This window comes from Xiphophorus hellerii, chromosome 22, assembly GCF_003331165.1.
Source record: "Xiphophorus hellerii strain 12219 chromosome 22, Xiphophorus_hellerii-4.1, whole genome shotgun sequence".
Classification (NCBI taxonomy): Eukaryota; Metazoa; Chordata; class Actinopteri; order Cyprinodontiformes; family Poeciliidae; genus Xiphophorus; species Xiphophorus hellerii.
Window position 1 is genome coordinate 21,934,384 of NC_045693.1, and position 22,685 is coordinate 21,957,068.

Genomic DNA, 22,685 nt, shown 5'->3' on the forward strand with positions numbered 1-22,685 from the left:
CAAGCAGCAATTTACCTGAAGAGGTGTGCATCGGTTTACGTTAGTAACAGATTTTTTTCAATTGTGCACCGATTGCACTTTTTGACCCTGAGGTTTGGTGCATTGCACATGCTTGCTAGAATAATATACTGATGACATTGTTATTGTTGGATTGAAAACAACTGCTCAGCAAGACCCTACAATTTCATGCTGGAAACTGAAGTTGATCTGGAGATCTTGGGTATTTCACAACATTACTAGTAAGTCATCAGTGTAACACCTGAAGCCAATGGAAATGAACTGGAAAAGACTTGAGAATAAACATCCAGATTTCTTTAGAAATGAAACGACTTTCATGATCACAGCTCCGTGTAAAAATCAGTTACAGTGTATACTGATGAAACCAGATGTTTACACTGTTTTAAAAGTTATATAACAAATCATACTTTAGGTCATTTTGGATTACCAAATGTTTTTCTATCTTCTGCATTACTATTTAAACTGTATGAATTGGGACACATTAGTAGGGTGTCGACAGGGACATCTTTTTATTATTATTACTATTATTTAAACTATCAATTATACAAAAACATAATTTGGGAATGAGGCACATTTGACTGTATATTTTTCCTCCGACACTTGGTATTAAGAAATTATTTTGCTTGCTCTTCTCAAAATGGAGCCGATTCATCAAGATTCTTCTAAAGTAATAAAGTAAACAGTGGTTGCAAGAGTTGGGCCAGTGGGGGCAAAACATGAAACTCATAAAATTCCACCAAGTCTCACAGGAAAGCTGGTTCTGGCTGATTAGCTGTTGTTTCTTTGCCTTCTAGAGTTGAGAATAATTTCATAATCATTAAAAAAAAAATTGATGAAAGCTGGCAACAGGTGGAAGGCATTTCTGTCCGCTTTGTTTTGAAGAACATTTTTATCTGGCTGTAAAACATGAGCATCACGAACATTTCAGTGTAATATCTTTTTTAAATTGCTGACGATGCTCAACATACAAAGCTGACTGTCCTTCATGCAGCACACCCAGCCCACTCTGCACCAAGATAAGAAAAGCTAATCTGTAACCAGTCCTATGAGCTCTCCGGTTTCCACCGTGTTCCCCCACATTCCACAGGTGGCACTGAGGCAGTCTGAGCTCCATCTGCCACTCCTACCTTCCTAACTTCTCACAGCGTCCTCTCACTTAGTTTCAAAGTTATTTTATGTAAAAAAAAAAATTCTTGAATTAACAGAAATATCTAGATGAGTTTTAAAAAGAGCAGCGGTCAAATGGAGCTGGAGGAAACCATCAGAAACCCGGGTTATAAGGACGCAGTCGACGGCGGGTCGGAGGCGGACGCCTCCAGCTCGGGCACCGGGGAGCGGCGCGACGCCACCGCGGTGAAGCTGGACGCGGCTGCGGACGAGTACACGCAGGTCAAACCGTACGCCGGGATGCCCAAGGAGGTGCTGCTGCTGCACTCCTCCAGGGCTCGGTACCGGGTGCCCAGAGAGATCCTGTTCTGGCTGATAGTGTGCTGCACGCTGGCGCTGGTGGCGGTCACCATCACCATCATCGCGTTGTCCCCGCCGTGCCTGCGCTGGTGGCACATCACCCCGGTCTACCAGGTCTACCCCCGGTCCTTCAAGGACTCTGACGGGGATGGAGTCGGGGACCTCAAAGGTCGGGTGTGGTTGTTTTTTTTTTAGTAATTTTATTATTATTATTTGTATTATTATTATTGTTATTATTATTACTGATAAAAGAAAAGACATGATTCACAATCTTTTTAAAATATAAAAAATAGTACTGCTTGACTCGGATACACCCAAATATAATCTCACCACAAGAAAGTCGCATCATTTGCAAATGGATCGCTGTGCAAATCAATCAGAAGGATAAAAAGATAATAATAATAAAAAAAGCTTTATTTGGAGTTCTCAAGCTATCAGTATGGTGAGACATGACGGTGGCAGAATCATGCTGTGGGAATGGCTTTCTTCGACATGATGCAGCGAGTTAAGGTGATTCTGGAGTTTAGAGGAACTACAGCTCACCTCGAAGCACTTTGCAAAAAACAAAGAAACGTTTAATTCAATCACGCATACTTTTCAAATAATCCCAGTACTGTAAGTTCAGTTAACTATTTAAAGTAGTTTAAAAAGTATTTATGGAGTTGCAGCGAGCACGTAGCAACAGCAGAAAATCGCCGGCGTTGTGTTATTGGCTTTACAGAAATCCCTCATACCAAGCATGTCTTTAGCGACAGAGAAGAAAAACTCCCCTTTAACAGGAAGAAACCTCCAGCAGAACCAGAGCCTGGCTCAGTATGACCAGGCTCATACTGAATACACAAGAACTAGAGCGTAACACAACTATTCTGAACTTTCAGAAGGCCTTAACTTTTCAGAAATACAAGATTGTTTTGTGTTTATAAAGTTCTTGCTCAACGATCATAATTGGATTGCTTTCAGACCGAAACATTGTTTTTATCTGTTTATAACTATAATGAGAATGCTGTGTAAGAGAGCAGTAAAATGCTGCGCTGTTACGCAATCATTTTAGGCAACCATTTACTTTAATCGACAATAATTCAGTATGCTGTATCTGTCAAGGCCAGGTAAGAAACTATTGACTCTTTGCAATTACATGAAACTACAGTAAGAGGAATTCAATGATGTGTGCAGCTTGTAATCTGAGTACTTCTGTAACTGCCTGCGTGTCGGCCCATGCAGGAATTAAGGAGAAGCTGGACCACTTCCTGGACCTGAACATCAAGGCGGTGTGGATCAGCCCTTTCTACCGCTCTCCAATGAAAGACTTCGGCTACGATGTGGAGGACTTCAGGGATGTCGACCCGCTCTTCGGAAACATGCAGGACTTTGAAGAACTTTTGGTTGAAATGCACAACAAGGGTGTGTTTTTGTTGTTCTTTTTTTTGTGTGTGTTTTTTTTTCAGAGACGTGGAAATGGGGTTCCCTGGTTTAGTGTCAGATTGATGATGACTGATTAAAGTGTCTTCCCTCCCACCTCTCCTCCTCAGGTTTGAAGCTGATTATGGACTTCATTCCCAATCACACCAGTGACCGCCACCGCTGGTTCAACCTGAGTCGGACCAGAGATCCTCAATACAAGGATTACTACGTCTGGACGGACTGCGATCCAACTTTCCCTAAGCCTAACAACTGGGTTTGTGTTTGTGCTGCTGTTTCACACGGCGCCGGGATACATTTTCAAATTTTTCCACTGCTGATCACGACCTTCACTTGTCACGCAGGTGAGTATCTTTGGAAACTCCTCGTGGACTTACGATGAGGTCAGAGGGCAGTGTTACCTCCACCAGTTCCTCAAGGAGCAGCCAGACCTGAACCTGAGGAACCCCGATGTCGTTCAAGAGATCATCGTAAGATACTGATTCTTAAGAAAACTTTATTATGTAGTCATTTTGTTGCATCACGACTTAACAAACCGTATGGTAGTCCAATGAAGGTAAAAAGAAAAAGTGTAAAATTCATAATAAAATGTGCATTTTCATTCTTTCCCTGCAGGATCTCATCAGCTTCTGGCTGGAGAAGGGCGTGGACGGCTTCCGGATGGACGCGGTCAAACACATGCTGGAAGCAGCACATCTGAGAGACGAGCCACAGGTGGATCCAGACAAGCCGCCGGTGAGCGTTCCCTCTGTTAATCAAATACTCGTGTTCAAAAGTTCTCGGGCGCTTCGTACCTGACCACATGTGACCACGTTACAAGCACAAACCCCATCGGGATTTTATGTTGTCAGACCGACACAAAACATACGGATGTGACAATGCGTTGTAGACTCAACCTTTGCTGAGTCTACAAGGTTGTCCGGCAAGCCACCTTTTGTGACCTGATGGCCAAAAAGTGGTTGGTTTTATCAGTCCAGAGCCATTTCTTCCATATGTTTGCTGTACTGACATGAACTTTAAACTGGACTTTTAATGGCTTTGTGTTTTAATAGTAGGTTCTTTTGTTTTGTTTCATCGCTTATATGCTAAAATTATGGAGTACACAACTTATAGTTGAGCTCAGCAGCCTCTCCAGAGTTCCCATAGGTGGATGAGCATGTCTTGGTGTATAAAATACAAATGAAAATATACAGAAGTTTGTGGTTTGAATGTGACAAAATGTGGAAAAAATTTTTAAGCACAACATACAAAGCCCGCATCAAATGAACTGATTCTGTCAAGAGTAGTAGACCAAATGCTGTCCACCTTTTCACAAGCGGACGACAGCACAAAGCATAAAAACGGTTTCATTCTTTTCCCGCGAGGATATTCTCACAAATCCTCCGCTTTTATTCCCCCCCCCCCCCCTCTGCTCGTCGTGTTAAATTTTAATTGCCGCTGTAACTCCCACCGCTCAAAGTTCAGCTCAGTTAACAATCCCCGCTTTAACCTTCCGTTATAAAATCCCGATTTTTATTTCATTGACTCATAAAGTGGCGTGTCAGAATCCAGATTAGGATAATGAGATGCATGAAAGCAGCGGCGTGGGCAGAAACACCTCGGCTCGACCGGAACAGCTGAGTGGGACGTTTCTCGCCGCACTCCGTGTGCCATTTATTATTTTATCGCTGGCTTAAATGTCGGGTTCATCCTGCGCTTTTCTTAAGAAAACACTGTAATTGCAATTCAAAGACTTAATGACACACTCTGACATAAGTAAAGAAAACCTTGTGGAGGCAGTTTTTTTTCCCCTACCCTCCTTCCCAACAGAACAGATTAGCAGAAAAGAAGCATATTTTAGAGGATTAGCAAGTCACTGGGATTTACTGACCACTGTGGACTAATGCTGTAATGCTGGGACTGACTCAGACTTTGATTTTAGATCACACTTAAGAGTTTTACATCTTTAGACTATCAAACAAAAGTAATTTATGGCCTGTTGTAAAATTGGAAACACGGCTATAAACTTATCTGCAGCTTTTTATAACTGCTCCATCATTTCTGCTTTAAGCGTTTATGGCTGGTAATAACTGTAAAAATACCACCGTGTTTGTGAGTTAGTGGTTGGCATAATGGCTCGTTTGTTCGGTGACGACGCGAGCCGAGTGGTTTGGAGTTACCCACGCGACCAGACGCACGAGCTGTTAGTCACTGGCCTTTAAACGGAAACTGAGGAGCGAAGCAGGTTGATTCAGTTAAACATGTAGCGCTGGGCCTTGGTACCGCCTGAAATAGAAGTAAGACACATCAGCCATTAACAAGAAGTGAACTTCTTTCTTGCAGTTGTTCTAAATAATGAAAAAAAAAAAAAGGTTCACCTGTAAAAGCTAGAGGAAAACTTTCCTTCAGTTCTGCTTGACTTGCCAAGTCAAAGTGGGAGTCTTGTATTTGTTTTCTACTTGCATTCCATCAGCCCAACCTGAAACCAGCCGGAGAAAGCAGTCCGATTTAGAGACAAGCCCTCCCTAATTTCCAGTAGTCAAACAAAAATACCTGGAAAATCCAACCAGGCCCTGACCTGGAAAACGATTGAATCCTTTCTGCAAATGCTCTACCGTCTCGTTTAAAAATTTCCTTTAATGTTTTTGCATTTCAGGAATTAGTAACTACAGAGTGGGACTTGTATCACGACTACACCACCAGCCAGGTGGGCTTGCACGACATGCTGAGAGAGTTCAGAGCAGTGATGGACGATTACAGCCGAGAACCTGGCAGATACAGGTGGGAATCCGTGCAGACTACCGCGCTGTACATAAACCTCCAATTAAATTGTTTTATTAAAAAGCCGTGCCTTGAAGTAGAAGCACATTGTCATAGATTCCCTCATAATTAAGGTTAGTTTATTTCAATAATTTCATTCCAAAAGGGAAACTCATCTTACATTCATTACAAACGGAGGCCGTAGCATAATAATTTGGAATAAATTATTTGTAGTGGTTTTATGTAAGATTCTTTTTCTAGGAAAAAGAATGTTTTGTTTTTTTTTATCAGCTGCAAACCATGAACATCACAATAAACTGAAAACACACACTCTTTGTGTAATGAATCACTATAGGATTTCACTTTTTAAATTACTGAAATAAATTAACTTTCTGATTGTATCTTGAAGTTCTACGACGTTCTATAAACACAGTATTCCCTGGAGGCTGGATCTTATCAGAAGAACACAGTAGGCCGATAAACTAGATTGTAAGATAATTTCTGATTTCTTTATGGCTACCTCTAAAGTATAAAAGATTCCCAACATAAAAACAATGTGCTATGGGTGGAGTATGTGCATATTTTCAGCAGGTTTAAGACCGAAGGCATATTTACTTAATGATTTCAATGTTTGTATCAGAACAGTTTAGTAAGAAATGGCAGCTTAGTTTGTGTACAATCTCACACATAAGCTGGGTTTTTATTCTTCTGCAGGTTCATGGTGACAGAATCCTATGACTATGAAGAGGTGGATAAGACCATGATGTACTACGGAACGCCGCTAGTAAAAGAAAGCGACTTCCCCTTCAACTTTTACCTGCTGGACCTGCCTCAAAACACCAGCGGCTGGTGGGCTAAACATCTGGTTGACCTCTGGATGTCCAACATGCCCAGCGGAAAATGGCCCAACTGGGTGGTAAATATTTACTTAGTTCTTCTGGAATAATAATAATAATAAAAAACGAATGATGCCCTTTCCAGTATGTTGTAATTTATTCAACATTGTACAAACAGATATAAAAAAAAAGTGAAGATAAGATCCAGATTCTCTTCTGATAAGAAAGAGCCACATGTTTATGATAACAAACATAAACATGTGGCGTTTTCAGCATTTATGATCTTAAACAGCAAAATCATTTTCAATACTGCAGTTGGTTTGAATAAGGGTTATCTATTTTCTCACCCAGGTATTCAAATGAGTCTTCTTAATATTTGTACATGCTGAGTGAACTGAGTACAGATATATAGCATTCTTAAAGTCATGTCATGTTTATTTGTATCAAATAACGCAACAAAGCAGTTCAAAGTGCTTCATACCATAAAAACATTATAGAGTAACCAATTATGAAACGAGCAGTAAGCATCACATTTGGTCATATATGTTGATCAATGTTCCATTTAATACTAATCAAAGGCTGATATAAACAGGTGGGTTTTAGTCATGATTTAGAGGAACTCAGTGTTTCTGCAGTTTTGCAAGTTTTCTGGAAGTTTGCTTCAAATTTGTGGTGCATGGAAACTGAAAGTGCCTTACACTAAGGCTGAATTCACACATTCACATATTCATAGATTGATACATCATTAGAAAACTTGGGGTAAAATGCCTTGCTGTGGGGCACGTTAACATATGCTATGGGAGGAAGCTGGAACTGAGCCCACAATGTTTCAAGCGCAGGATGACTACTCTGCCCATCGAGGAACAGCTGTCCGCCATGAGTGCTACAAGGCCACGCTAGGAATTGGTATCAGCAGGTCAAATCTAAATAAATCTGCATAAATTTCAGTTTGGGGCATCTATAAATTTTTTTTTTTTGGTACACAATTTTTAAGTTTCTCTCTTGAGACTTTTTAACTTGAGATATTTTTTTTCCTAACAAAAACCTATCAGGTAAAGTCTTCTGCGATCCACTTAGCTCAATCTCATTCACCTCTCCACCTCTTACCTCCACTGTAACCAGGTCGGAAACCATGACAGGCCTAGAATCGGCTCCAGTGCTGGTCGGATTTATGTTCGTGCCATCAACCTGATGCTACTGACCCTCCCCGGCACACCAACGACTTACTACGGCGAAGAGATTGGCATGGAGAACATTAATATCACACAAAGCCAAGTACAAGACCCTGCTGGGAAATACAACGTGGTCAGTAGAGTCCGTACCCTGAGCAAACACTAAACAAATGTATACAAAGATATGACTTTAATTCATGGCATTACAAAAAAAAAAAGGAACGGTTCAAGTAAAGGAGGCTTTATTGATGGCTAGCTGTAGTTATTGTGTATAAGGCCAACTGGAGTATAATCATTTGTATTCTTTGACCTCAGAGTCTCAGTCGTGACCCTCAGCGATCTCCGATGCAGTGGAATAGTGAGAAGAATGCGGGTTTCAACACCCAAACCAACAACACCTGGTTACCTGTACATCCCAGTTACGAAACCGTCAATGTGGAGGTATGAGACATCTAAAGCAACACTGAGAAAACTCCTGATAAAAGATAGTTCTCATATCCGTCTCACTGTTTTATCTTTTGTCCATTCTTTCCCCTCAGGTCCAGAATAAAGATGAAGGCTCTGTTCTCTCTCAGTATCGTTTCTTGAATGGCCTGCGGCAGTCGGAGCTCCCTTTTCTGCGCGGTTGGTTCTGCTACGTCCTCTCCGACACCAACGTTTTCTCTTACCTCAGAGAGCTCGATGGGCACAAAGAAGCGTACCTCATGGTGATTAACTTCGGCAGAGGACCCAGCACAACGGATCTCTCTGCTGTTAAGGAGCTGCCCGACGAGCTCCGAGTGCTGATGAGCACCAACACAGCCAACAACCAGAAAGTATTCCAGAAATCCCGCATCCAGACAGAGGCGGGAGAGGGTTTGGTCATTCGGTACTCCACCTACACTCGGTTTCATCCCAACCATCCTGCACAGTGCTACGTCTCTGAGAAGGCCTGCTACTTGGAGACTGTTGGCATTCTTTACAAATGCTAAAGCAATTTAGCATTAACAAAAACTGTACAGTCTCGTCAATCGATTTACAGAGGTTGTCCTGAGGTGTCTTGATTCAAAAGGAATAATGGAACACAATAAAGCAAACGCTTGTCGATGAATTCGCTGGACGTGATTTCTTTCTTTTTCCACATGCAAAGTGGAAGACTTGGTTGTCACGGTGATGCAAATACAGCTCTGCTTTTCCTACTGCCTCTTCACAGCTGAGCTATCTCTTCCTCTTGCGTCGAGGTTGTGGAGTGTCCAGGTTCAGCTCCGTGTATAGAAACGCAAGCTTAAAAGCCTCCTGCGTCAGGAAGAAAACACACTTTTTTTGTGAATTTAATGGAAAGTAAAAGTTAGCCAAATTATGACCAATATGCAATATTAACTATGCCTGCTGAACTCCAACACATTGGTGTGGTAGATTAAATTAAATAACCTACTACTAATTTGTAGCTTCTAATAACACATTTCAGTCGTTCTTTTCCAGGGTCTAAAGAGCAAAGGACTTCAATGGTCTTTAAAGTTGTTTTTTTTTTATGTGGATTTTCTCAAAGAAGCAATAATTTCCTCAATCTGGCTTTGGCAGCATTGTTAGAGCTCGTTTAAAATTGGTTGGTTTCCTGCCACAAACCCATGATGCTGTGATGCTATCATAAAGTGGAACCTTCTGCTCCAGAACAGACTCCTTCGAGTACGACTGAAATTCCCAGCTGCCGTCATGGACAAGCTGGGTGTCTTCAGGAGAACGGTTTTATGGCAAAGGTCGAGCTATTGTGCTACAAAGACAACAACGTTCGGAGGAGGCAGGGCTTTCAAACCCAACATCACCGCATTAACTCGTCTCATCAAGGTGCTGGTGAATTGCTCAAACTGGATGAAATAACCCAGAACACACATCAGAACTGATTTTGGACTGGACAGTGGAGGTTTACATTAGGTTTGTGGACAGGCTTCAATCTTAACCCAACTGAAAATGTATTAATAATTAATAACTGGTGAGTGTCAGGAAACCAACCACAAGTTGAAAGAAGATTGGCCAAACATCCAGCCAGAACTATCACAGGAGTTTGTTTCTAGATATCAGGAAGTACGGTTTCTGTACTTAACCTCCCTGTTCCTCTCGCTTTCTGACTCACCTCTTCCAGCATTTGAACAAAGTCTTCAGGTCCAAGATGGTTTGCTCCTGGTTGGACGTTCAGAACTATGCTTGGTGCTGATTCACAATCTGAAGGAAAGAATACAAAAGCAAGATAAAAGAAAACGGTCTATTTTTAGAAATCGCCTTCATCTCACTGCGAACCCAGTATCTCTACGTCTAACTGCCCCACTCCATGTTATCCACCTTCCTCCTTTCTGTGGTACGGACTGATTCACAAGTACGGTCTTGACCTTGACAGCTCCCCCGTCTGTGGAGTCTAATCTCTTGCTCTGATACGCTATCTCTTTACCATGCTAATGGGCCTTCCCGCCCGCCTCGATGCGCCTGTGCCATCAGCACTTTATCAAAGACTCAGGAGAACAGAGAGACAGATTAGGGAGACATCTCCCCACAAACGCAGGCACCGAAGCTGCCCGGTGTGTGCGTGAACAACGGGGGTGCGAAATGGTGGAGGAGAGAGATAATATGTGCATTTGAAGCTGGAGGAGACCAGGCAGAGATAGAGAGAGAGCGAGAGAGTGGTGTAAATAAGGAGTACCAGCAACGTCTTGAAGGAAGATTATAAGTGAGAGGGAGAAAGAGCCTGTCTGGGGGGAAAAAAAGAGAGCAATTAGCTGACACATGCACGGGTTTTACCACAAGGTGACCAATGCTGCACGGTGGAAAGACATCCCCCAGACACCCGTACATCTATTACTGCTGCCTCCGCTGACCTTCACACTGACACTACTATTGGGGGATGACCCAGAGCTATAAAACCTCTGTTGAAGAGGAAATGACTCCTAGAAGAATATGGAAAATCTCCATGGGATTTAAATTGCACCGGCGACCTCGTCCAGCGAAAAGACGCATTAAAAGATCAACTGGAGAGGTTCTCTGAAACAAACTCACAACCTCACAGGTGTGCTTCAAGGGAGAAGATTCACAGCAAGAAAAGCACTCTAATAAAAATACGAATAAAGTATACCATCAAACAAAACAAATGGCTGTCACTTTACATGTCAGCGGCTGTAGCGCTCCAATTATAGAAAATTATTAAAATGGAGTCCGTCTGAAAGTACCTGCATTTTGCTTCCTGTTTAAGTGTGTATGAATGGCTTTCTTTATATATTTGGTGTATTTGAGGACACCTTCCAGAGGAATCCTAGGATCACAGCTGTAGGCTGTCAGCAGCATAGATGGGTAGCACTGTTTCACACACAAAGAATGGAAAAAAACATAAATTAAGAATATCTAAGAGTTGAAAGAAAAGGGATTTTCAAATCATAAATTTAAGGTTTGAAATTATCTATAAAATGGCAGATGAATATACATTTAATCACAAATGTATGAAGTGAATTCTACATGTTTTTTTCTTGTTACATTGCGCCAAAATGAACACAGAAGTTAGTTTAAGAGAGTGAAACTGCAGAGGAAGCAGCTTCTTCATACCTGAGGAGTGATGTTGTGAAGGGGACAGTATGAAGCGATGATGTGTCTGTGATGCAGGTTTCCCACTGCGTCCCCCCACTCATCTCTGTCCTCCACAGTCAGAGGCAGATCAGCTTTCTCCATAGTTCCCAACACATCGAGGAAAGGAGCCTGCACAGAGAAATTGGGATGCCTTCAGATCTGCAAGGTTTCTATAAATGTTGCATTTTGTAAATGTCAAGACACAAATTTACTAATTGTTTTCTTGTAGTTGTTTTTAAGTTCATTTGTATTTCGTTTAAGTACAAAAAGTACAAAACAGTTACATTTGTTCCACTAATCACAAAACAGAAAGATATAAAGGTTTTATTTCAGCAGGATGATACAGGATTACCTTACTGATTTTAGATCAGTTTAGTCTATTTATATCAGCTCTATTATAGAATCTGTAACATTTTGTAAATTTTAACCTGAACTCTGATCATAAATACAAATTCTATATGTTTCTAAATACCCCAAAGGTGAAAGATCTTCTGTAGATCGATGTAAAAAGATTTTCGTTTTTCTGAATTTCTGCACTGTTTAGATACATAATAATAATAATAATAATATTTTATATTAATAATAATATGTAAAATATTTCAACCCTAAATATGGATGAAACCTAGCCCTCACTTGAGACAACCTCTGAGATGAAAACACAGACCCAGACGCATTTAACATTTTACCTGCAGTGTTACAGCACGCATCATGTTTGGCTTCCAGTTGCACAGCGCCGCAACTGGTACGGCTCCGGCACTGCAGGCTGTGAGGGCAGTGAGTGAAGCAGAGGAGACTCCCGAAGAGAAAAGCTTCTGGAGACAGGCCTGGAGGTCCTCCGCTCCCCTCCGCTTCCCTTCCACCCTGGCTTGTCTGTGCCAAGAGAGGCCGCGCTCCCCCCCGCCTCTGCGCGCAGAAAAGAGACGATCCCCAGCAAATTCTTTTTGGATACACAAAGTATCTTCCACTGCAGTGTTAAGTGTTCTCCATAAAATCAAACTTTATTAGTGTTTGAGAGAATGACTTGGATTATTATGCCATTATGAATAAATTACTTGAAACTGTTCTCAATATTAGCATTTATTAAAAAAAAAAAAATTACTGGTCAATTTATTGTCCAGCAACATTTGTTATTGTGACAAGTTTAAACATTTAAAAGTTTATTGTTTTTAATGGTAATAATTTTAGTACATTTCCTTCCAGCAACATCATCAGCTTGACTCTGTGGAGTCCATAACACGTGTAGAAGATGATGGTACTTTTTAAGAGTTGTTGAACATTCCAAGTATGTAAAATATACTGTATTTGTAGTCTACCTCAGTTTTCTCAAGGATATTTATGTTCAGATTTAGGTTTTGATAGATGAATATGACAGATCGGGTATTCTTTTCTGACTGTTTCACAGCGGCTATCTTACACTGCATAAACTCAGATCCCCGACAGCTCTGCACACTAGGAAAGTGGAACCCTGCCAGAGTTTAGAAGAAAAAAATGGAAACCTGTTGCTCAATCTAACAGGAATCTAAGCTAAAAGGTACTTTCTACAACATTTAGTAAGCCTGTTGCAAATAATCTAGAAAAATCAAATAAGTTTTTTTTTTTTAAATCACAAGAAGGATGATGTCTTACCTAATGTGACAGTAGGCCAGTGCCCAGCCTTGCTCCAACAGAAAACGTCTCACTGGGCAGAACTCCATACTGAGGTCTCTACCATAAGCTCCATATACATGTACAAGCAAAGGCGCCTGACTCAGATCCTCCACAGGTACGGCATGGAAGAGCGTCACTGGCACTAAAGTGCCATCCTGATGACAGAACCGAACAGCAGTGGATGTTTTTGCTGGTCAAGGTGCGACAAGAGCATAAACATCTCTCTGCTTGCAACAGTTTACTCTGTGAGTTTGTTTTAAAGACGGTCTTACTTGGCTGCAGGCCTTCAAGCGTGTGGTGACGTACTTGTGGTGACTCTCAGAGTTGGTCTGAGTTCCTGGGTCTGACAACAAAAGTCCTTTCTCAGGATCCAGCGAGAATGGGACGGGTGGGTGGACGGGAGACGATAAGAGGAACTCTAACACGTCTTGCCGGTCTGCCAAGCCCGGTTTCTTGGTTTCAATAGCGCAAGCCCAGGACGGGAGCTTAGGAATGAAAGAAGAAATATAACATTACTGGAGTAAAAAACAAACAAACAAAAAAAAACATGAAAGAATATAAGAATAGGTAGAAAATTTAGAAGACGTTTCTTCCAAGTTATCCCGTCTCTCACACTGACCTCTATAATGTATGTCTCTTTGGGATTGCGCAGTGACATCACACTTAAAGCGAGTTCATTGGTTGGCGTCTTTAGAACCAACAAGCAGTAGTCTCCAACTACGTCCATGTCTTTGATAGTAGTGTCAGGGTTAGGGACAAATAAAGGCGCCCATGAAGCCATTGACGGCTCAGATGTGGGAGATTGCATCACCTAGTAAACAGAAAGAAGACGCACATTATGTGAAACAAGAATAACAGATATGTACATGTTTGTTGCTTGAAATAACCTAGTACTTTATGAGAAATCAAAGGTAGCTGCTGATAACATACAGTATCTCGAAGGTGTTCATACCAGATTTTAACCACCATAAGTGTATTTTGTTAGGATTTTGGGTGCAAACACAAAGTAGAACAAAATAGAGAAATTGGAGGAAAATGACACATGGCTTTCAAAAGCTTTTACAAATAAATATCTGAAAAATGTGGAGTTAATTTGTACACAAAGCACTTTCCTCTGAAATGGGCTGTTTTTTAAACAGTTTTTAGATATTTATATAGAAAGGTTTTTATTTGTGTCCAAAGGGCAATTAATTTTACAGCATGTCACAATGAAAACCATAGAAACAACAACACACCAACATTAATATTTAGCTAGAAGGCAAGACACTAAATTCCCCTGCTTCAACCAATAGAGGTTAAAAGCACAAAACATTTGGAATACCTTAAATCAATTCATCATTTAACATATGTAACTATTAGACCTTAAGGTAGGACAGATAATGGAAATTTTAGCTACGCAAAATTTTCAAAAATGGCATGTGCTGACTCTTTGGCACCTAAACCAGAACTACAGACCCAATTTACATATTGATCTAAGAGGATCTAAAAGCCCAAAATGAGGAATCAGCTGTAATAATTAGGCATTAGAGTTAATTCAACAAAGGCACTGAATATGTGGTATGAACCAACTGCATATAATTTTTTTTTTAAAAAGTCTTACATAAATTTATATTACTGTAAATATTCTGTTTTTTCTCTTGGATTCATTTTGATAAGTTGTTGTTGAAACTGTACCTGATACTCCTGTCCTGGCCCAGTATTAGCCAGTATAATAAGCGATCCTTTCCAGTGCTCCACATGGTAGAGGAGGTCCAGCTGACGAGGCTGAATCACAAAAGGCTCTAGATGGGACTTTGTCACATCAATCAGCATCACCTCTGAACGTGTTCTACTGTTGCAGTTAATGGCGAGGATCTGTCGGTCTCTGGACAGGGCAACCTCCACAAACACACTGCGGAGAGGACGGTACGGTTTAGGTCACTCGGTTAATTATTTGACAGAAGGAAGACGGTTTACCTGACACAACGCTAACACGCACTCAGGCTGAGTTTCCTCGTACACGGACGTTACTTTGCAGCTGCCTTCGGAGGCGAGGTCCAGGCGAAACACGCAGCTGGAACTCAGGCCTTCCAGAGTTGTGTAAAACAGGACATCATCCGTCACCCACTCTTCATAGATGTACATAAACATAAAAGTCAAGATCGATACAAACTGCATCTCTACATCTATTCATTTTAGGTTTTCGGTGCTTAAAATGATCTGATTCGTAACTTGTTCTGTCATTTAAATCTAATGTTAAGTTTACAAAGCCACATATTACAGATTCCACCAGTTTCTAATACATAAATAAAAGGATAAAGGCAAAATGGTAAAATAGGAAAGATGAATTAAAAACAGAAAACACATCCAATTCTTAGCTATAAAAGGGATGCATTTATTTTTACAACTGCACGTTAGGTATACTTTGTTTTAACTCTGTAATCTTTGGCACGGCTGAATTATTCTAAAACATTTTTGAATATTTACCAAAGCTGAAGACGCTCTGTAGCTCGAGAAGGATGTGGTGGGGGGACAAAATGGAAATAATTCTCTCTCCAAGTCTCACAACAACACACCTTCATTATCACAGTAAAAAATATAAAATAATTAAAGTCTGGCAGTCAGCATTTTGGAATAAGTTACACCTCTATGTTTAATTTACTTGAGCTCTTCTGTGTGACAACATTTTAGTGTGGCGGCGAGATGCTTTTCATGTGGAGACAGACGAATTCTCTGAATTGTCCACTGAAACCCCTCATCACTCTCAGCTCTCGTCCTCCTTTCCGCCCTCGATACATGTTCCAGATTTAACACCTGCTCAGGCTCTGGAGTACCTAAAAATATGGAGGACAAGGAAGAATAAATGTCTGTGTAAATGTAATTTCTATGCCCATGAAAATATATGTTCATTCACTGCTTACGATCTCTTTTGTTTATTCTGTAGATGCCGTCAGCTTTAATGAAGTATACATGGTGACATCCGCACACCTGGAACGGGACAAACCACAGGAAGTTGAAAGAGTAAAATTGAGTTTTATTCATTTATAAAGTTATTGACATCCAGATTAGGCAACTGGAGAAAGGCGGAGTGCCCAAAGAGAAACTCCATGCAGAGACAGTTGCCTTGAACTGCTTGAAGGCGACAGTGCCATGAACTGTGTTACTGGGCAGCTCAGGACTGATTGTATTCATATTATACTTTATTTTAATCACCCGCACACTAAGTTCACAATGTAAACCACAACAACATGATTACAACCCTGAACCTTGTCTTACCACAGAGTAATCAGGTATACTGTGGAACCGGTGGTATGTTGCCTTCAGTCTCCTTACAAAATACTTCTTCAATTGCTGGTACTTGTCAGATCCAGAGCTCAGATGATCGGATGACAAGCCAGAAGCTTCCTGAAGTAAAAAAATTCAAACCAAACAAAAACACTTATCAATGTTGGAGCGATATTACAATATTAATAACCTAAAGGCATTTCTTGACCTAATTACATCTTCTTTTCATCACAAAAGATATAGAGACACACTTGAAAATCACTAAAGAAAATTATTATTTTTTTCATTTATTTTAATGTTGCTGAATAAAAATAAAATGCACAACCAATAAGGACATGTTTATTTCAACAACGTGAAGGTGATCATCTATTAAAAATGCATTAGGTTGGAGTTGAGCAGCATGAAATCATGTTTTAATTCTTAAATACTTTAAAGTAGTCCTAAATCCTTGTGCTTTTTCTGATTTACATCACTATAACAACAACAAACTTCAATACAATTTCTTGGGATTTTATGGGACAGACACAGAAAAGCATAATTATTAAGCAGTCCACTGCATTCTAATCTTTTATGGTTTACTGTGGAGATGGCTGAAGCGGTGTTAGTTTTCTATCACACAAAGCATTATGAATGTAGGCCAAAAAGTGAACCGTTTCTGGCTCCTGTTCCTGGTGAAGAAAAGCCAGACCCAAAGCATGATGCAGCCACCACCAGATTTTTGTTTTATGGAAATGGTGAGTTCAGGGTCATGTGTAGTGCTGGTTTTGCACGACAGTTTTGACCAATATGTGGGTTTTTGGCGAACTGCAAACAAGACAGCTTTCTTCTCGCTACTCTTCCATAAAGGACAGGATTGTAGCGTACACAGCTAAACGTTGTCACGTTATAAATGTATTTAACAACTCGGTAAAGAGGTATCACTTTGAATAATGAATGACTTCAAACAACCGAATGAAAGAGCACTCGGTAACTTTACACCAAGCGAACAGTGAACACGAACTTTAAAAGTCCCTGAACGTTCTTACCGAAGTGCACCAACGCTGGACGGATAAGGACAACCATGCTTTCCGTTTAGAAACCCCCGGGTCCCAGAAACGAACCCGAGAAACACCGAGTAGCGCAGCAGAGGAGCACAGCAGTGAACGTAAAACTGTCATATCCAACACTGAACTATTCATCAGCCATTGCAGCGTTTACGTTCAGCTAATTCGCTCGCTATTCCGACAGAGAGCTGCATTTGCTATTCCAAGGATGAGAAGAAAGGATATACGCACTTAAAGCGTTAACATTTACAATCTTGTTGTGAATTAACATTTGTTATAAGTTAGCGACAGAACAGCTCGAAACTAGCACGGTGACGCAGACAGAAAAAAAACAGACTAAAACAATCGAGCTTGCTCACGCGCTGCAAGCAGTTTCAATTGAAAATCGAGTGCGATGTTTTCTGCTATTGATTCGTCTGCCTGAAATGACAAATGTGTACGGAAGCAGCATGTTCCAGGTGGTATGAGTCAAGACGTGTGAGCTTTTGTAGATTTTGTAGTTTTAAAATAAGCCATACTTTTCTAAATACCGTCCGACAGCTTTAACGTTGATAACTGTGACAGCTCTATAGCCCGGAACTTGTTTACATATATATCCGAGTGGTTAAGATGGAGAAAGGCTCCACAGGCTCTACAGAAAAGACCCAGTCGGCTTTTCCTTGTAAGGATAAGAGTGACGAGGACTCTCGCGGCCCAAATTCCTACAACTCCAGGGAAGCAACCTGTGGTGCTACTGCAGGTCGAGCGAGATGGACTCTGCTGAGACAGGTACAAGAACAAAATTGAATTTAAATAGAAACAAAAGCACATTTTCAACTGCACATACTGTGCTTTTACAATACCTACAGAAAGCATGGGTTTGGATACGTTTGTGCTGAAGTGAATTGGTTGTCTATAGATGAGTATCGAAAAATAAAAGCTCATAAATTAGATTAACGACCTTCCTCTACTCCGCTTTTATGTGCTCTTACAACTGACGTTTTATATATGTTGTCACAACATGCTGTAGTGTATTAAATTTGGGTTTTGCATAATTTCGAGTAGAAGAAAAATTATGCAAAAATTTAAAAAAAATCAAACATTGTGGCATGCCTTTTCAATTAATTCCTCTATGTCAAGGATTTATTGAACCACCACGAATATGTCTTTTGGTCAAACATACCTATCCACCTATAAAATTACATCTTTAGGCATGATTTTTCATGTGTTGTCCATTAGTGCTAAGTTCACTGAGCCCATGCTCTGAATTTCTGCAACAGATTCTGAGTGGAATTCAGATGTGGACTTTGACTGGGCCTCTCCTAACACATCAGTACGCTTTAATTTAACCATTCTGTTGCAGAGCTGGTCAGTCACCTAAACTAAATGAATCAAACTTTGGTTCCCCATTCAAAATATTTAAAGAAGTTGATTTGGCCTCATTTATCGGCAACTTATGACACTCAAATTTAAACCACTTATATGTGAGATCTGCCCAAAGGTACATTATAAATGTTATTATGGACAAAGTAATGCTTATTGTTTAAAATGCTGAATTTATAAGACAAAAATTACCTACAACTCTGATTTTATTCAAGCAGATGGAAAACATTCATGAACCCTGTCTGTTGTAACCTAAAAATGAGTCTAAACTGACTCATTTTTACTGAGTTATTTGTTATCAGTGATAATGTTATTTGTCAGTGATAATGTTATTTGTCAGTGATAATGTCAATTGACAAAGTTGACATTATCACAAAGTTGATAATGTCAACTTTGTGAATATCAACTTAATAGCTTTTTACAGCTAATAAGTTTCACTGAAGTGCAGCAGAGCAACAACAATAAAATCAGTGATAGTAGTTTAAAACACACACAGGACATCAGTAAAACAATTAGGTTCAATGTAAATAATGTAGAAAAAGGAAATAGTTAAGATGTTAAGCTATATTTGATGCAAAAGCCAAAGAGTGGATGCATGGAATATTAGAAGATCATTTAGACATGGCAGGTCCTATAAATAGGTTGAGGCAAGAATAATTAAGAAGCCATAGTAAAGAAAAACAAAGAAAAATATGTTTTCATGTGCAAACTGAAGTTGATCAGCTGTATTTCTCTTACAGGTGTTGTGTCAGAAGCAGACAGACAGTCCTGAGGTCAAACAGGTGTCTGTTCGTAGGTTTGCCTCCTTTGACCTTTTCAGAAGGAAAAAACGCTCAGCACAAGAACACTGTGATACCTCAGATGACCAGTGGGTGGAGTACAGAAGTGTCTACTATCCTGAATACGGTGCCTTCCTCAGGTGAACACACCATTTTAAGATTTCACAAAAAACATCAACGTTACCATAATCAGTAACAAACACTTCCCTGGTGTGTTGGTCTTATGTTTAAGACTAAGAGCACTGCTTTGCTGTTTCTACAATTTAGAATATGTTATTAGGTGTAGCCAACCAAACTTTATATGATAGTACTAAGGTGAGTTATGTACTTGTTTCAAAAGTAACCCAAAGTTGTTTGGTTTATCATAAAATATCCCAAATATTATCTGAAATACATGAGACAAAAAATTAAAAACAAGATATTTGTAAGGGAATTGTTTTTTCACAGAGATGTACTTGTATGAAAAAAATATAGAGTACTGTGCAGACTATTTCATGTTTATCTATGTTTGGATTTCTAGGGATAACCTGGGACCTCTCAAAGTTAATGAAGTGCTCAATAGTTTTGACAACACTGGCAATGTCTGTAAGTAGATTTTTTTTGCAACTCTATTAAGCCACTGTATTTGTTCTCTATGCACAAAATGCACAAAAAAATCCCACTTTGCGCATTTGTGCAGAGCAGAAATGCACAAAAATATGTTACCCTCTATGCTTTTTGCTTTTATTACTATTAACTCATGCCTGCTGATAATTCCGACTGACTCATGTGCTGGTCATAGTATCAGTAATTATTTATTCTAAATGTGTTATTGTCAACTTGTTTAAAAGAAAGTACACCCAATTCCACATGCTTTAGATGAAAAACAAAACTTAAGACTAAATAGGGAAAAACATGTGATACTCTTACCAAACCTCAAAAACTTTAAATACAACATCAAACTCTTACCTCAAAGGAAGTGCTGCCTCTTCTATTTTTTCTGGCTCTAGTGGCCTTTATTTGATAGATATTTGGTATTTTAAAGTCACTGGAACCCGGCAGGGTGAGCTGAAGAGAAAACATCATAAGGACCTTGAATTAAGGATAATCTAGAGAGATTATGCAAACAGGAATGGACAAAAATCCTTCATTCACTGTGTTCAAACCAGCAAATTGTCTTAGGAAGATAATAAAATCTGTTTGATTTCAGAGAATAATTTTTTTAACATGGATTTTTTTTTACACCACTAACTTAATCTTCTTAAATTATAGGTGAGATCTTTCTTAACTTGTAATCTGTTTTAAGATGTACTTATTTTAAAACTCTTTACAAAGCTTTCCAATGGTTTCAGTGCATTTGTTCGTATCAGATTGCCATTGAATTTTTTTGTCATCACTCTACTAATCAATCTTTTTATTATTTGATCTATTTTTATTGTATTTTCTTAGCATCTCAGTTGCTAAACTATACATCCACTGTGTTTTATAATCTTGTTCCATTAAAAGCCGTGGTTGGTATAGCCTTTAAAGATGGTATTATGAAGCTTTCTGTTGGTGTTAGTCTCTGGGAAATGCAAAAGTGTGAAACTAAAAAATGTGTGAACATGTGGGTTGTATCTATCTTATTGAACAATTACTTATTTTCTGTAGTGTTTAGTTTAGCGTTACCAGGGATGTAGCCTGTTCTAGCTGTCAGAACTCTTGGGTAATTGACACATTTTTTTTCTCAAAAAATCTTGGTATTTAAGAGCAAAAAGCAAAAGGTTATTGTTTTTTTTTTTTTTTTGTGTGCCACCTTAGTGCCCTTTATCCCATTCATCGTCCTTTATATTGCTTTCTGCTGTTAATATATGCAAAGTAATACTTACTAAAAACGACTTTCTCAGTTTCAAACAAAACATCTTGATGACTGCACCCCCTCCCATTCACATTCCTGTTTCTCAATTTACAATCCCTCCCCATCGCTACCCTCATTTTTCCCTCCATCCCTCTCAGCTGGAGTCATGCTTGGCCAGATGGGTAACAGAGTTCCTGACTTGGCCAATGGATTAGCACAGCCGGAGATGAGAGCATAGAGGAAGGGAGAGGAGAATAGGGGGAGAAGGTGGGTGGGCATGCCATAGGTGGAACTTGTGTCTGTGTGTGTTTGGGTGTGTGGGCGTGTGTAAGAAGTGTGAAGCCTTTAGCAGAGGGACCTTGCTCCTCAAACAATGGGGCAGCCATCTCCCTCCTGTTCTCCATCTCATGTTTGGGACTAGTAATGCGTGAGATCAATTAGGGTTGGTTGAGAGGAGGCTCTGAAAGGCCCAGAGGTGACCCTGTCGGAGCTCTGGGGTATATTTTGGGGGGTGGGGGTTGGAGAGAAGCCCTTCAAAATTTAAAAGCGCACACACTGACTTACATTTGTCCTATCATGGATATACAAGAAGGCACACCACCTGCAATAATCTGCTACTTCCATGCTAATAAGCCCACCTTCACGTCACCCGACCTTATACTCTCTACACCTTTCCTGCTGTCTTGATAATCCCTCTACCCCTGAGGTGTGGACAAGCCCAAATCCTTGGGGTCCTTGTCCTCCTGAATAGCAGGCTAAAAAGCCTGGCCGGATTAACCCACCGTATCCAAAATGTGTGGATTCAGCTTAAAAGTGCTACCCCCCTCTCAGCGTGACAACCTTCGCCCCCACAACCTCTTTCCAGCTATTGTGTTTGTTATACAAGTGTACACGTACGTGAACAATATGTTGTTTCTTGAAAGTAAGGATAAGCCGGAGTCAATGGTTTCAACACCAGACCAGAGGAGGAGTGGGCGAGGCAGCTCAATTAGGATTTTAGGAAATGGGGAATTGATCTCGAGGTCGGCATCATACTCCTGAGCAAATCCAAATGACAAGCTTGTGTGAGCATCAGAAGTTGTAATAAAAAAGAAAACAACAACTTTGTTTTGCTTTGACAAAGGTAATGCGCTTTCTGAAAATAGTTTGAGTAAATTAAACCTTGTAGTAAATATTGTCTGTAATTGTTTTTTCTAACAAACTAAGTCATAATTTAGTACTTACTAAATCTTAGACTATTTGTAGGAGTAACATAGGTGTGTGTCACAGCCAGGTCATCTGTGTTTACGTACATATAGAACCCCCACCCTCTGTTCAACTTACACACAGTTGTTCGGCTGCAGTTACATTTGTAGCTCATTATGTCTTGCTAATAAATGACTAAACCTCTGTCAGACTAGACATCAGCACTTTCAACTATTTGAACTCTGAACTCCTGACCCTCTCGGTCTCTTTAACTGATGGTGGAGTCTTGTAATCGCTAGCCTGCTTTGTACAAGCGCCATTTGGGTTTTTTCGGGAGATGCTTGTTCCCTGCC

The 22,685-nt window shown here is 40.1% G+C and overlaps 3 protein-coding genes and 1 long non-coding RNA gene across 5 annotated transcripts in view; 2 read left to right on the forward strand and 2 right to left on the reverse strand.

The window, feature by feature from the left end:
* The window catches only part of LOC116712545 (uncharacterized), a 15,645-nt gene extending 8,038 nt beyond the window's left edge, over positions 1-7,607 (reverse strand). The window contains exon 1 of the long non-coding RNA XR_004337560.1: positions 7,195-7,607. This is a non-coding gene — a long non-coding RNA (uncharacterized LOC116712545). The remainder of the gene's footprint in view (positions 1-7,194) is intronic.
* slc3a1 (solute carrier family 3 member 1) lies at positions 591-8,741 on the forward strand. The gene is made up of 10 exons (XM_032552343.1): positions 591-1,654; positions 2,707-2,886; positions 3,015-3,160; positions 3,249-3,374; positions 3,520-3,639; positions 5,540-5,664; positions 6,358-6,559; positions 7,602-7,784; positions 7,967-8,092; positions 8,191-8,741. The coding sequence occupies exons 1-10, from the start codon at positions 1,234-1,236 to the stop codon at positions 8,620-8,622; spliced, it is 2,061 nt and encodes a 686-aa protein (XP_032408234.1). The 5' UTR covers positions 591-1,233; the 3' UTR covers positions 8,623-8,741.
* On the reverse strand, positions 8,722-17,537 carry prepl (prolyl endopeptidase like). 2 transcript variants are annotated; one of them, XM_032552341.1, is made up of 15 exons: positions 17,173-17,536; positions 16,139-16,267; positions 15,784-15,850; positions 15,525-15,696; positions 15,350-15,438; positions 14,862-14,991; positions 14,558-14,774; positions 13,503-13,694; positions 13,156-13,368; positions 12,863-13,038; positions 11,923-12,139; positions 11,216-11,365; positions 10,846-10,972; positions 9,762-9,850; positions 8,722-8,926 (listed from the first exon to the last, which is right to left on the reverse strand). In XM_032552341.1, exons 1-15 carry the CDS (start codon positions 17,323-17,325, stop codon positions 8,849-8,851), a joined length of 2,199 nt encoding a protein of 732 aa, XP_032408232.1. In that variant the 5' UTR covers positions 17,326-17,536; the 3' UTR covers positions 8,722-8,848. The 2 variants fall into 2 exon arrangements, 1 of the variants encoding a protein (XP_032408232.1); XR_004337558.1 differs by lacking the exon at positions 10,846-10,972 and having other exon boundaries at positions 17,173-17,537.
* Positions 17,538-17,594: 57 nt separating this feature from the next.
* The window catches only part of camkmt (calmodulin-lysine N-methyltransferase), a 109,591-nt gene continuing 104,500 nt past the window's right edge, over positions 17,595-22,685 (forward strand). The window contains exons 1-3 of the mRNA XM_032552346.1: positions 17,595-17,958; positions 19,293-19,471; positions 19,852-19,916. Of these exons, the coding sequence (XP_032408237.1) occupies positions 17,800-17,958; positions 19,293-19,471; positions 19,852-19,916 (403 nt within the window). The 5' untranslated portion in view covers positions 17,595-17,799. The remainder of the gene's footprint in view (positions 17,959-19,292; positions 19,472-19,851; positions 19,917-22,685) is intronic.

Excerpts from the sequence above, each read along its gene's own strand:
- slc3a1 (XM_032552343.1), top strand. The coding sequence starts at position 1,234 with ATGAGTTTTAAAAAGAGCAGCGGTCAAATGGAGCTGGAGGAAACCATC. Across the intron at positions 1,655-2,706 it reads TGGAGTCGGGGACCTCAAAG|GAATTAAGGAGAAGCTGGAC; the intron begins GTCGGGTGTGGT and ends CGGCCCATGCAG. Across the intron at positions 3,375-3,519 it reads ATGTCGTTCAAGAGATCATC|GATCTCATCAGCTTCTGGCT; the intron begins GTAAGATACTGA and ends CTTTCCCTGCAG.
- prepl (XM_032552341.1), bottom strand. The coding sequence starts at position 17,325 with ATGAATAGTTCAGTGTTGGATATGACAGTTTTACGTTCACTGCTGTGC. Across the intron at positions 13,369-13,502 it reads AAGAGACATACATTATAGAG|CTCCCGTCCTGGGCTTGCGC; the intron begins GTCAGTGTGAGA and ends TTCATTCCTAAG. Across the intron at positions 12,140-12,862 it reads CTGGCCTACTGTCACATTAG|AGGCGGGGGGGAGCGCGGCC; the intron begins GTAAGACATCAT and ends TTCTGCGCGCAG.